We start from the raw sequence: 12,907 nt of genomic DNA, 5'->3' as shown, positions 1-12,907 counted from the left end.
AAACACCTAGTCTCTCCCTACAGTGCCAACTCCCTCAGAGCTAAATTAATAATAATAATAATAATAAATCATCTTGTACCCACCATTTCCCTCACACCAAACTAGGACCAGAATGAGCTCCTTTCCCCCGGATCGGTATCTAGCATTTCTGTGATATTAAGGCTGCCTTGAACAAGATACCATTTCCCAGGCTACAGAAACCCTTTCCAATTAGCATCACGCCGTCATTAGCTGGCGCGTGCCATCTACTGGCAGGCTGCACTGCAGGGCACCCCAGCTTCGCCTCAGCTCCAGACAGCAGGTCCTGTCACAAACACCCATCTCTCTTAAACCACAGTTAATTAACCCAGTCATTTCAGAACTGGGTGAAGGAAACGCTCACCTGCCTGCGCTGGTTGTGTCCAACTCACAGAAGGCCTCAGGCTGACACAGCAGAACTGCCTGGAATTTTCTGTCTGCAAGACAGCCTCAGCTCAGCCCAGCTTTACTGCATTACTGGGAATTACTAGAAATTAGCATCTTCCTGGGCAGAGCAGAAAAACTGCCTGAGCTATGAACTGAGGCTCCTCATTCCTTCCTAAGAATCACCTCGACACACTAGCAAAACCCCGTCAGCAACCACCAAACCTACACCGTTCCTCTCCTACAACCTGTTTTCTCATCACAAGTTAGTCCACTACTATTGTTCCACATGTCAGAGATTTGAGTCACCTCCCTGCTATGTGAGCTCTAGATTTATGCACTTAAGTAAGACACAGTGATGCAACCCAGGTGGAATTTTCACCTATTTTATTATACACAAAACATGAGCAGGAAGTTCTACTGAGGAGGCTGACCACGTCCACGACCAAATCCACCTCTCTGCAACAGAAAAGGAAGAGCATTAGTCACCGTATCAAGCGAGTGACAGCGACAAAGAACCACCAAAATCATAAACCAGTTAGCTGTCTTTCCTCAATTTTGCATTACTTTGAGAAGTGCCCCCTGCTCCAAGCACAGTCTAACTCTGATCTGTTTGAGACTAGCTACCTGACAAGTTAACCCGATGAGCAATACTAAGAACAAAATCAACCCATCCTAGCCAGCTCTGCAGATCATGCCTCAAACTCTTCTGTTTCTGAAGTATAAAAACATGCATTTCGTCCAGAGACCTCAGCTCGCTTCTCAGATGTGCCACTGGCTTCCCGTCACAGCACCAGCCCCTCTCACACAGCCAGAGCCAAATACCTGACCTCAGCCGCACACCTGAGAAGCGCCACGCTGAAGAGCAGGCAGATACAACCTATCCAGTTTCTCCTAATCAAAGCCTCAATAAAGGAGGCAAATCTCAAATGCAAATACTCACAAACTGGAATTCGGTGGCTGCTCCAGCACCAGCCTCAGCCTTCTTGTCAGCCCCAGCTGAGGAGAGAGAAGAACAAGTTACTAACCAGAGAATCCACTCCCCAACTACAGCGGCTCCTGCTTGGAATCAAAGCTTTACAAACAAAGACAACTAAGGCTAAACATCACCAAGTAAAACAGCCATTACTGAGACTGTTAAAGAGTTACTGAACCCACCTCTTGAGAAAATCCCAGCCTCCAGCTTGACAAAATTCAAGAAAAGACTCCCATTTGGAAGCAGATACAGATAAACTCTGTTGTGCAAATGCCTAAGCTATGCCAAGAGTCTCATTTTCCCCTTTTCTTCTTGAAAGGAGGCCAATACTGAAGACAATCCTCCCAAAGACATAAGCTGCACAGAAAGCAAGGTCAGCCTGATATTCATACAGCGACATGATGGACACTCACGTGGAACGGCGCTGCGTCTGTACGTATCCCTGTCAGCTTCTCCCCGAGTAAGACGCGCAGGGCGTTCACCTTCCAGACCTAAAAGTGGAAACAGCACCATCAAACACACCGTTTACCTGGGACACAGCTCATTCCATGGGTGACCCTGCATCTCAAGGTGGAAAAGTAGCTCTCCAGTTAAGCATTAGACCTACCTGCAGAGCTGCACCTTGGTTTGTACAGTGTACATAAGCCTGAACAAAAAAAAGTGATGTAATAAGGAGAACTTAACTTTAAGGGTGAAATCTGCAAAAATGCACCAGCTTGTGCTCAGGCTGAAGTTAAATAATGTGAAAAATGAATTTACAGCATCATCCTAACAGTTTTCTGGCCTTCAAACAAGAGCCACAAAATAATGCTAATAAAAAAACTAAGGAATACAAGGGAATCTGTCACATCTGACATAGCTAAATCACAAATTGCATGACATTCTGATCCCAAGCTAAAATACAGCCACACTGTATCAGTATCACAAATCCTCCACAATGGACTAGATTAATAAAACTAAGAGCAGATTATCTACGTAACTTCAGATTAGCATCAAACAGAACACTTGCAGTAAAGAAACAGATGGGGTGGAACTGCCAGCCCCTGCACCACTCTCAGGGGGTTCGCCATTTCAAAGATGAAATCCACTCCTGCAGCACCAGGCCACGATCTTCACGCTCAGGCAGCAAGACACACTTAGGGGCAGTTGCTGCCTGGTGCACCACAGTCTACTAGCGGTCTTGGGCAAGAATCACGAATCATGCACTTCTACAGGCTTGATTTATACTATAGGCACTAGTTTTTCCCCCCAAAAAGCCAGTTCTTACAATAGATGCCTTTATTAACAAAGAGAAACACTACCCACGGATGTGCAGATTCACTTATCCTACATGTGCTTCTACATCCTTCCTTTCTGTCAGGTTAAACCATTACAGCACATCCCACAGCCAACAAAATTTTTATTTTTTAAACTGCAGATCTGTCCGTCCTTGATTTCAGTCAGTCAAATTACATCTGTAACAGACACAAATTGCATCAAATACACAGCAGCCTAAAACCTGATTTAGCCCAACTGTTCCAGCTTCTGCACCAAGACTTACTTGAGCCAGTCAGTAGCACTGCATGGAAGCACGAGAAAAGGCCCCAAAATTCCAGGAGACCTTGAGTTCTGCACCACCATCCACACACGCCTCTGTCAGCCCTAGTCTGCTGCAGCCTAAGGCAGGTAGTCCACGGAGAAACACCACAGAAAGCGACAGTACGTGCAGCCCTACCAGCTAACCTTGCCAAGGTGCAGACTGAATGAGGTCACTGGCACTGCTCTGGGAAGGGCTGCGGTGCTGCAAAGTGGAGCTTCCTCACCGCAGAAACCCTGAGCAGGTTTTAGCCAGGACCTACAAGCCCCATCCTCCCATTAGATATGCAGTTTCTTTAGCTCCTTAGATAGACACAGCACCTAAAGAATAAAATTTGTAACATCCCAAGCTACTTAAGAGATCAAAGAAACCGCACCTTCCTAGTTCCAATGCAACTCTCTCCTTTGAAGCAGATGCTGCTACAGTTTTGTTTGGCTAAAAAACAAGTTACAGGAGATTGAGGTGAACTCCCCAGCACCCTGTGTCCACAGCCTTCATCCCCAGTGCAGTATCCAGTAGTTGCTGACAGGATTATGATGTAGGTCAGAAGCAGGACGAGTAGATTCCTACCATCTACCAGGAAAAGCTCTGTCATGCAAGACTCCCCTTTCACACAAGTCCTTTCTAAAGGGCAGAACAATATCCTACATTATTCTTGGTAAACACAAGAGGCAACTCCACACAAGGCAGACAGACCTACAATCTCCTGCCTTGAAGGCAAAGACATTTCTTGCCCCTAGAGACCTGGCAATGCTGTTCTGCCAAGGATGCAGCAATTTTGTCCCCCCTTTCTCCAAGTTTCGAAAAATTTTTATGTCTCCAAAGATCTCCTGGACGATTTTGCAGTCCATATTCTGCACTGCTCTGTTTCTTCTCTACTACAGGACAAGAAACTAGGAAAACTAAGCAGAAGGGATTTTGCAGAGCGTTTCTAAATGCATACAAGCAACGTAACCATCTTTCCTGTTCTGAATTATTAGTTTGGTACACCGTAACATTTTCATAACTGAACTGAGGGGCATGGTGGCTTCAGCACATTCACCTCAAGTTCACTTGTACTGCACACTATTATACCACAAAAGGTATCAAATGGTTCACAAGCCATTCAACAGGCCAATACCAAGAATCCACAAGGAAAAAAGATAGCTTCTGCCTTGTGTGGACTAGAGAGGCAGGTTTGCAACACAAACTTTAGACAGTTGCAGGCAATCCAAGAAGTCAGTATCAGCAGCACGTTTGTTTGCCTGATCAGCATCTCCTTCACTTTAAGCTATGAAAAACCCACTAAAAAAAAACCCCAAACCAGAAAATCCACCAAGAAAAAAGATGAGAACTACAAGCCCAACACACCATATGTATTTCTTGTAAACCTTTAAAAGAAAGCAGCTTTAATAACAGGACTTGCCCAACACCATGTTAAGTCTATGTGATGAAAGGCAGAACTGCAGATAACCAACCTGACAGCTGAACCCCCGTGTGAAGCACATCCAGTGCCCAGGCTTAGCTTTTGCTTTCAGTCATTGAATCCTGCACCCGTGTGCTGCGCAAGAATTCAGGTCTGTTCCCTATCTCAGCAGTCCTAGCCAAGGCCACTCAACTTTTACAGCAACAGCCTCCCAGGCAGCTCTTCTAAGGGTAACTCAGCCAGAGACAAGGTTCTCTGTATGTGCTGGACTGGACCAACAGTGCACACATCATCTTCCTGACAGAACACCAGTGATTGCTGCCGGCCCTTTCCAAAAGGTTTTGAAAAGCCCTGGCAGTTAAGAGACATCCCCTGTCACTGACCTCAGACGTGTCTAGGCACCAATTTGTACCCCGCTCCACAGCCTGCGGTCTCGGCAGGCCTGATTTCAGTGAATTCCAGCCACTTGCGTTACCAGACAAGGCCAAGACCCAGACTCTGAGCGTTTCTCCATCTCACAGTTTTCTTCATCCCCCTCCAACGTTTCAGTCGGCCAGCAGCCATCAGGCTAGTGCCAAATACAGAAGCAATAAAACCTACACATATCTCCTTGATGTAATAATGTTTATACATTCAGAAATCACAGCGACTCACGCCAGTCTGCTCTGGAAGCTGACCGTCCACCACACCTGCGCTAACACGCTTAACCTCGCTCCCCGCTTCCTCCTGCTCCTGGGGCAGCCACCCCGCAACCACCGCTCACCTTTGGGCCGCGGTCTGCCAGTCTCTGGGCGGCTCCGGCGCAAGGTTGCGGGGACGATCTCAGGGGGGAGGTGCAGGTAATCACGCAGGTACTGGATGCCCTCGTTGGTCAGATACCAGTAGAAATGCCTCCACGCAAACTGCTCTTTCACATAACCACGGGATTTCAGAGACTAGAGGGAGAATTCTCAATTACTTCACGTGTGATCCTTATCACCATTCAACATTCTCTGATCAATACCCTCACTAGATGTTTTTATGAACACAAGAGCTTATCAAGGGTACACGGGGAATAAAAACGTAGAGACAAAGTTCACATGCACAGGACAAAATTACAGCATCATTCCCACCCTGTGAGAAAATACAAGGCTACCACTCACAGATGTTATCATAGCTTCAAAAACGGAGCTAGAGATGTGGATCCTAAAAATAATAAACTTCTACGGTCTGTGGGGAACAATAAATCAAAAACGAAATTGCAAAAATCAGAACAGGGGAAAAAACTGTAATAGGAAAGAAAAGGCAAATGCAAGACAATGTCTGACAAGGTTTATTTGGTAACGGCTGACAATGTTTATTCAGAGGTACACAACAAGCTCGTGTGCAGAGATCCCTGCTGGCCGGCAGCCCAGCCCTCTGCCCGCCCTCACGTCCGTACCTGCATGGCTTTCATAACATGGAGGTTGGGCACATTCTTGTCGACAAGCTCAGGATGCTTCGGCATATGGACGTCTTTCTTGGCCACCATCACTCCCTCCTTAAAAAGGAGTTCGTAGATGGCAATTCGGTTCTTCTTGGGCATCAACATCTAAACAAGAGGCAAGCAGTAAACAGTAAATACTGCTGATTTAAAATAAATGCATTCAAAGTCTACCAGAAGATATAAAGTAACAAGTGTGAGGTTGCGCGGAAAGCCTAACGCTTAAATAACACCCCCCAGATTACTGTCTCCTGTAAGAACCTCCTGAACTACCTTTCAGCACCTGATCTGCTAGGCATCCCTTCCCACTGTTTTCCTGTGAAGGAAAAACTGAGCAGTCCAAACTTTTGATCCTTAACATTAAATCACATCACCATATTAAAGACTGTAAACTCTCTCATGTCAGTCAAAACAAGAGACGAGGGCCGACACAGGTGAGGCAGAGGCACAGCTCAGGGTGAGGCGTGTTTTGGGTCTGCCACGGGTGCTGGAGACCCGAGGACACCTGCGTGGCTGTTAACTCACACTTTACTCAGTAACCTGGGAGCTGAGGAAGCCTCTCACAGTCCGCTCCCAGAGCCCATAAGCCCGCACTGGAAGCACGCTGCCACTGTCACCCCCAGCAAGGGGACACTCGATTCCAGGCGATGCCTCCCGGCCCGGGAGCGGGACGCCCTGGGCCCAGCAGCGCGGAGCCGCAAGGCTGCGGTCTCAGGGCACGGCGGCGTGCGCGGAGCTGCTGAGCGGCGGAGCACCCGCACCGGCCCCGCGCCGTGGCGGCCCCCAGCGGGGCAGAGCCCGTGGGGCAGGCCGAGGACCCCACCACGGCAGCCTTCCGGGGCGGAAGGTCGCGGTGCCACCGCTGGGAACAAGGGTCCCGCGGCGGCTCGTCCCCGCAGTCGCCCCCAGCCCAGGACTCTCCAGCCCGCGGCCTGCCCCCCCCCGGTAACGGGACCTCCCCGCGGCCTAGTGCCCCCCCGCCGCCTCCCGCCCCGCAAACTCGGGCCTAAATTCCGCCCCCCCGCCGCGGCATTCCCCCCGCGGGGGGCCGGGCCAGGGCTTCCCGGCACCGCCGAGCAGCGGCCCCACGCCGCCGCCCAGGGATGGCGCCGATGCGAGACCGATAGGGGCCCAGAGCGCGGCCTCACCGTGGCGGCGGCGGCGGGCCCAAGAGCGGAAAGGAGCGCGCCTGCGCCGCGCGGCCGCTTCCGGCCTCCCGAAGGCCCCCTGGCGGCGCGGGTGCCCGCGGCGCTGCCTGAGCGGGGCGCGCAGGGCCCCGGGGGGGGCGTGGGGGTGCCCGCGGCGCTGCCTGACGGGGGAGGGGGGCAGCGTCCGCCGGGAGCGCTCCGGCCTTTGCGTCTCCACTCGTGTCACCTTCTCTTTGTCACCTCCTCCACATCACCAGTCGTGTCACCCCCTGCGGTCGCTACTACAGACATCCCGCTCCACCCCCCCACTCGTGACAGCCCTTCCACGCCTCCACTTGTGTCACCCCCTCCACATCACCCCCTCCACGTCCCCACTCGTGTCACCCCCTCCATGTCACCCCCTGCTCATCCCTGCTGGTGTCACCCCCTCCGCGTCGCCCCCTCCGTGTCACGCCCTCCATGTCACCCCCTCCACCTCACCCCCTCCACATCACCCCCTCCACATCCCCACTCGTGTCACCCCCTCCCTGTCACCACCTCCACATCCCCTCTCATGTCACCCCCTCCACGTCCCCACTCCTGTCACCCTCTCCACATCCCCACTGGTGTCACCCCCTCCATGTCCCCACACTGTCACCCCCTCCATGTCACCCCCTCCACATTCCCACTCTTGACATCCCTTCCATGTCCCCACTCGTGTCACCCCCTCCATGTCACACCATGTCACCAGCATCCCCTTCGCACCCCAAAACACCTCCCCCAGCAGGTGGGGGCCACCCGGCGCCCCCTCCCCAGCCAGGCTGCTGGCCCTGTGGGGACACGGTGGCTCTGGGGAGGGTGCGGGGGGGGGGGGGGCTGGACTGAGGTGGCAGACCAAGGTGCTCCTGCCCTGCTAGGGAGTTTGAGCCCCCCAGGAGCGGCAGGTGGGCTTCCATGGGTGGCAGATGGTGGAAACATTGGAGCCAGGGGGGGCTTTGCCATGGGGGGGCTTTGTCACTGGGGGGCTTTGCCATGGGGGCCCCCCTGAGCCCCCTCGGGGTGGGGAGAGGGGAAGGGAGGCTGAGAGAAGGGGGGGAGGGGGGCTGGCAGCACACGGGGGAGCCTGGGGACACTGGGGACCCCTGTCACGGCCACCGGCTGGCCCAGGCGGGGCTGCCGGCTGATTGCCATCCACCTCCAGGGTGGCATTGTCACCTTGCGCGGCCAAGGAGCCGTGGGGTTGGGCCGGCGATTGGGTGGCTAAAAATGGCTCCCTAATCCCCGCGCTGATCTTTACCCCCCTCCTCCCCATCTGCCGTGACCTTCCTTCCAGCCGATGAGCAAAGCCAGCCCCGGCGAGAGGCAGCCAGGCCCCGGCGTCCCCCACATCCCAAAGGTACCGCCATGCCGCTGCCGGCACGTTCGGGGCCATGCCGGCTCCTGGCGAGGCGGGAGGTTGGCGTCGGTGGGTTGGCCGGGGTTTGCCGCGGCGAGGGTTGCCGGTGGCGTATGGCGGGTGACGGTGGCAGTGTCCCCAGGTGGCGGATGGGATGCTGGGACTCGGTGCACCCTGGCAGCACCATCACCCCGAGCCCCCCTCCGGTGGTCCCCAGCTGGTGGTGGGCTAGAAATGGGTCCCTGCCCTGTGCCGGTGGCTTCTTGCTGGGAAATGAAACCTGCTCCGGCAGAGCGGCTCCGTGACCCATTTTAAGTGATTTCCAACATCTGCCAGATTGTGCCGAATGGGGGCCACCATCCACCCCAGGTCCCCCCCCTCAAATTTCGGGTTGACCTGTTTTTCCTGGCCTCATGGCATCTCTGGCAGGGCAGGAAAGCAGCGTGGGTCCCACACATCCCTGCCTGGCTGCCTGCACCTCCTGGGGGGGGCTGGGGTCCGGTGTGAAACGGCAATGAGGGTCTGGCAGGGGTCTGGGCAGGGGTCTGGGCAGGGGTCTGGCAGGGGTCTGGCAGGGGGCAAAGCTTCTGGGGTCTCATGAGAGGTGGCACCGTGGGGCTGGTGGGACGCAGCACATGCCAGCCCTCGCATGGACCCGTTCTGTACAGTGCCCGTCACTGCCAGAGCCCACCCAGGGCTCCCAGGAGGCTTCTGGGGTGGGGGGACTTCTGGGGTGGAGGGCCTGCTGGCCCCACACACTGACTGTGGGGCCAGGGGTACCCCCAGGCTGCTGGGTCAGCTGCTCTCGGCTCAGGGCAGGGGGTCCCTCCAGCCCCCTATGGATGCATAAGGGAGGGCTGGGACCCCAGCCAGGACAGCCTGCGGGTGGGGGGGCTGGCAGCAGCCGTGCTCGTCTTGCCCCCCGCCACCTCCCTGGGACACGTTTGGCATCATCTTACCCGGCAAGAAACGCAGGCTCCTGCTCCAAGCCCTCGGTCGAAGGGGTCCAGCCTGCGCCGGTAGCCCCCTGCCCAGCTCCCAGGTGCTCCAGGGCTGAGCTCACGGCAGAGCCCCCCTGAAGCTCCCTAATCCCACCAGCCGCAGGGGCGCGGCCGGGCACCCTGACACCCGAGCAGCTGGCAGGGAGCTGAAGCTCTGAAAGGTGGCTTAAGCTGAGCCTGGGTGCTGCCGGGGGGCTCTGCCTCCCCAGCTGCAGGCAGGCTCGGAGCTCAGCCCACCCCCCCACCCCCCAGCCCCTATTTGCCCCCAGGGTGTGAGCTCTGGAGGCACACGGGGCAACAAAGCTGTGGTTTTGGGGGTGCATTAGGGTGAGCAGGGTGGTCAGAGGGATTGATGCCTGTCCCAGGAAGCCGGAGGGAGCAGCGGGCTCCCTGTGGGGTGCATGGGGCTGGGGGTCCCGGACCCACCTAGGGGTTGTGCCTGCAAATTTCCAGCTGCTCAGGCAGAGCTGGAGGCTGTTGCAGCCCTGGGGCAGGAGGGGCTGAGGGATGCAACACATCCCGAGGTGCCTGGAGCTGCCTGGTGCCATCCTGGGGCTTTGCTACCGTTTTATCACCTCATTTCTTCCTCTCCCAGAGAACAGGGATGGAGCTGGGGGGACGACCCCGCACGCATGGCAGCCCCTGGGATGCTGCCACTATTGCAGCAACCCCTGGGAGAAATGCATCTCCTGGCTCATCCCACGGAGCAGGGGAGCTGCCCTTCTGCCTTTGCCCACCTTGTCCTGCCACGCTGCCCGCCTCTGCCCACATCTCCTCTTTGCTGCTCTTGCATCTGCCTTGGAAATGGCAAAGCAAGCGCTTCGCTAAACGGATTAGAGCTGCCCTGGCAGCCCCTCGAACTGCTCCCGCTTCCCTCGGCTCCCGTGCCGCCTTCCCCAGGCAAACCCCATCCCTAAGCCAAATAACTGGGGCAAGGCCATTGCTGCAGCACAGCTGGCACAGCTGGGCGACTGCACTGCTGGCCCCAGCCACAGCTCAGTGCCACGCTGTGGCTCCTGACCCTGAAACCCTGGCTGAAGCCCTGAGGGTCCTTCCCCCCTCCTGGGATTTTGTGTTCCCTTTGCAGGAGCCCAGAGAAAACTGGAGATTTCATCAGTTACCGGTTCAGCTGATGGTGCTAACCCTGCCCTGGGGTCTGCACTGATCCATGATCCCCTCAGCCGGCGCTGAGCCCCTCCTCTCCAGCCTCTCCCCAGGGTGCGCAGCCGCTGAAGGGGCTGCAGCAGGATGGGAGCTGGATTTAACCGCGAAGGGATTGAGGAAGGCAAGCCCAAGGCGGCTGGCAGGCATCAGTGACGTGCACAGTGGCAGGCAAGGAAGGGAACATCAACGCGAGGGAAGTGCCTCTGCACCAGGGCCACATCCTGCAGCGAGCCAAAGCCTGGGTTTGGCTCTGTGTGGGACCCCCCTTGCTGGAAATCCTGTGTCCCCCACCCTGCTGGTCTCCCTGGCCATGCCAGGAGGCGATGCTGCTAGGCTGGGATGGAGCTGGGATGGAGCTGGGCTCCTCTGGCACAGCTCAGCAGAAGGAGGAGACCTTGGCGAGCGGCTCTGCCCAGGGACAGACTTTGTCCCCACAGGGTGGCCAGCCCGGCTGGTGTTTGTGCAACACCTCGAAGGCAAACACAGGACCCTGCCGCGCTTCCGCAGATGGGTCTTGGGGAAGGCGAGCCCGCATCCAGCTGGCAGCTTCCCCGAGGGGCCGAGCCAGCACCCAGCAGCCCTCGGCATGGCACAGCACAGGGAGAAGGAGGCGGTGAAGCTCCAGCACCACCATCGCTGCGGCCATGGGCAATACGTACGGGCTCCTCCCAGGCAGCTGCCTGCACCGTTTCCCAGGAAAAATGGAGCCTTTATGTCCCAACCCCATCCCCTTCCCCGGAAGGGCTTGGAGGATGCCCCAAGCCTGGTCACGAGCAGACAAGAAGGGGATTGTTTTGGTAGGAGTTGGGTTTCTGGCAGCACCTGCCCCATGCTGGGGCCCTCCACAATGGCTGCCTTTCTGCGTAATTGATGCAGAGCAGCCAATTATCCTCTGCTGCTAATTAAGGATGCAAAATAGCCCTGTGCTTGCTTCTCCCAGCAAGCCCAAGAGGACTCCTGGGATCTGCAGCACAACGTGGTGAGGGTGCAGCCTGGGCATGGGGCAAGCACGGGGGCACTGGCCCCATCCAGCCCCGCAAGCCCCAGCTCAGGCTCCTCTGCCCCTGACATCAGTGGGAAGGGGCAGCAGGAGGCCAGGGACAGGCTCAGGATGAGCAGGATGCTAGGATCCCACCCTACCCCCAAGCAGTATCCCCCAGAGTGCCCACAGGCAGGGGTCTCCCCCATTGCTCCCCACACCAGCCAGCTCAGCAGAAAGCACCATAACCAGGGGCTCTGCCATGATTTAGGAAACTCATTTTCCTTTCCTTGCTAGGGAGGCAGACGGGAGCAGGCCACGCGTGAAAATCCCCCCAGCATTCGTGCAAAGGCTGGCACTCGTGGTGGGGTGATGGGCAGAGCGGCTGATAGCTGGCGGCATTTCTCTCCTCTGCTGCCCGCACCGGCTCGCCGCGCAGGCAGGCTGCTGGCAGCTGCGCCAGCACGGTGTGGGCTCGTTTGCTCTGCTCCTCAGTTTGCTGCGGTGCTTGAAGAGCCATAATTTCAGAGCGGCAAGTGGCCCGATAAATCAGGGCTTATTTCGTGCCAATACTGGCTGCTGCTTCCCACAAGGAAACTCATTTTACAGAAGGTGAAATGACTTACCGCGGGAAATAGTAAGCGGTGGGATGGTGAGAGCCAGGGAAAAGTTCATCGTGGCCGAGTTTTTGGTGAAGGAACTGGCTGACGTTGTGGGAGCCTCGTGTTGTGGAGGCAGGGCTCCTGCTTCTACCAGCACCGAGCAGCTCGAGCTGCCAGGGAAGGAGATGTGAATTGATCTTACCTGTGTGGACCACACCTGCCACAAAGCTGGGTGGCAATGGGCTGTTAGCACTGGGACACCCCCCCCCGCCCCAAGTCATTGAGGTCCCTCTGTCACCCTACTCAGAGTGTTTGTCACCCAATGCTTGATGCAGAGCACATTTGCTTCTCTGCAGCGGGGATGTTGTCAGGGCAGAAGGCAGCTGGGACAGCCCAGCGGTACCTGCAGCCACCCTGCACTGAGAACTGCCAACTCATTGCATGGAAGGATCCTACCCAGTTAATCAGCACCCTTTGGTTTCTCGCCCTGAAATGCCAACGGGCAAAGATCTGCCTGCACCTGCAGGGACCGAAGTCCTTCCCCACTCCCGTGTCAGGGTTGGGGAGCATTCGATCGCCTGGGTCTTGAGCGCTGCTGCCAGCTACAGCTGGGCATGAAATATTTCGGGTGCCTTCCTGTCTGTCGGTGAGGGGGGAAGACAAGCTCGGATGGCACAAAGCTGGAAGGAGCCGGAAGGCAGGCAGGATGGTGAGCCCCACCGAGCTTCATTAAGCAGTCGAAGGTGCTCGTTAGGGGAAAGCTGAGCCGGCGCTGGAGGCCTGCGGAGCCCCCCGGGACTGGGTCACATTCTCTGGG

At 56.2% G+C, this 12,907-nt stretch overlaps 2 protein-coding genes across 4 annotated transcripts in view; one reads left to right on the top strand and one right to left on the bottom strand.

The window, feature by feature from the left end:
* Positions 1-772: 772 nt before the first annotated feature.
* On the bottom strand, positions 773-9,324 carry RPS10 (ribosomal protein S10). Of its 3 annotated transcripts, none has more exons than XM_037410143.1 (6): positions 9,304-9,324; positions 5,780-5,929; positions 5,123-5,294; positions 1,792-1,869; positions 1,346-1,401; positions 773-861 (listed from the first exon to the last, which is right to left on the bottom strand). In XM_037410143.1, the coding sequence occupies exons 2-6, from the start codon at positions 5,927-5,929 to the stop codon at positions 820-822; spliced, it is 498 nt and encodes a 165-aa protein (XP_037266040.1). In that variant the 5' UTR covers positions 9,304-9,324; the 3' UTR covers positions 773-819. The 3 variants fall into 3 exon arrangements, with proteins under 3 accessions (XP_037266040.1, XP_037266038.1, XP_037266039.1); XM_037410141.1 differs by lacking the exon at positions 9,304-9,324 and adding an exon at positions 6,970-7,089; XM_037410142.1 differs by lacking the exon at positions 9,304-9,324 and adding an exon at positions 6,347-6,368.
* Positions 8,212-12,907, top strand: part of PACSIN1 (protein kinase C and casein kinase substrate in neurons 1) — a 16,902-nt gene continuing 12,206 nt past the window's right edge. The window contains exon 1 of the mRNA XM_037410136.1: positions 8,212-8,344. The gene's annotated coding sequence lies outside the window, so the exon portion shown is untranslated. The remainder of the gene's footprint in view (positions 8,345-12,907) is intronic.

Source organism: Falco rusticolus, chromosome 17 (assembly GCF_015220075.1).
Source record: "Falco rusticolus isolate bFalRus1 chromosome 17, bFalRus1.pri, whole genome shotgun sequence".
In the NCBI taxonomy this organism is placed as follows: domain Eukaryota; kingdom Metazoa; phylum Chordata; class Aves; order Falconiformes; family Falconidae; genus Falco; species Falco rusticolus.
The sequence above is the reverse complement of the archived record's forward strand: the minus strand, read 5'-3'. Positions and strand labels throughout refer to the sequence as shown.

Coding starts and splice junctions, on each gene's coding strand:
- RPS10 (XM_037410143.1), bottom strand. CDS start 5,929: ATGTTGATGCCCAAGAAGAACCGAATTGCCATCTACGAACTCCTTTTT. Junction 5,295..5,779: donor ATGTTATGAAAGCCATGCAG/GTACGGACGTGA, acceptor TTCTCCCTCTAG/TCTCTGAAATCCCGTGGTTA. Junction 862..1,345: donor CAGCCACCGAATTCCAGTTT/GTGAGTATTTGC, acceptor TTTCTGTTGCAG/AGAGGTGGATTTGGTCGTGG.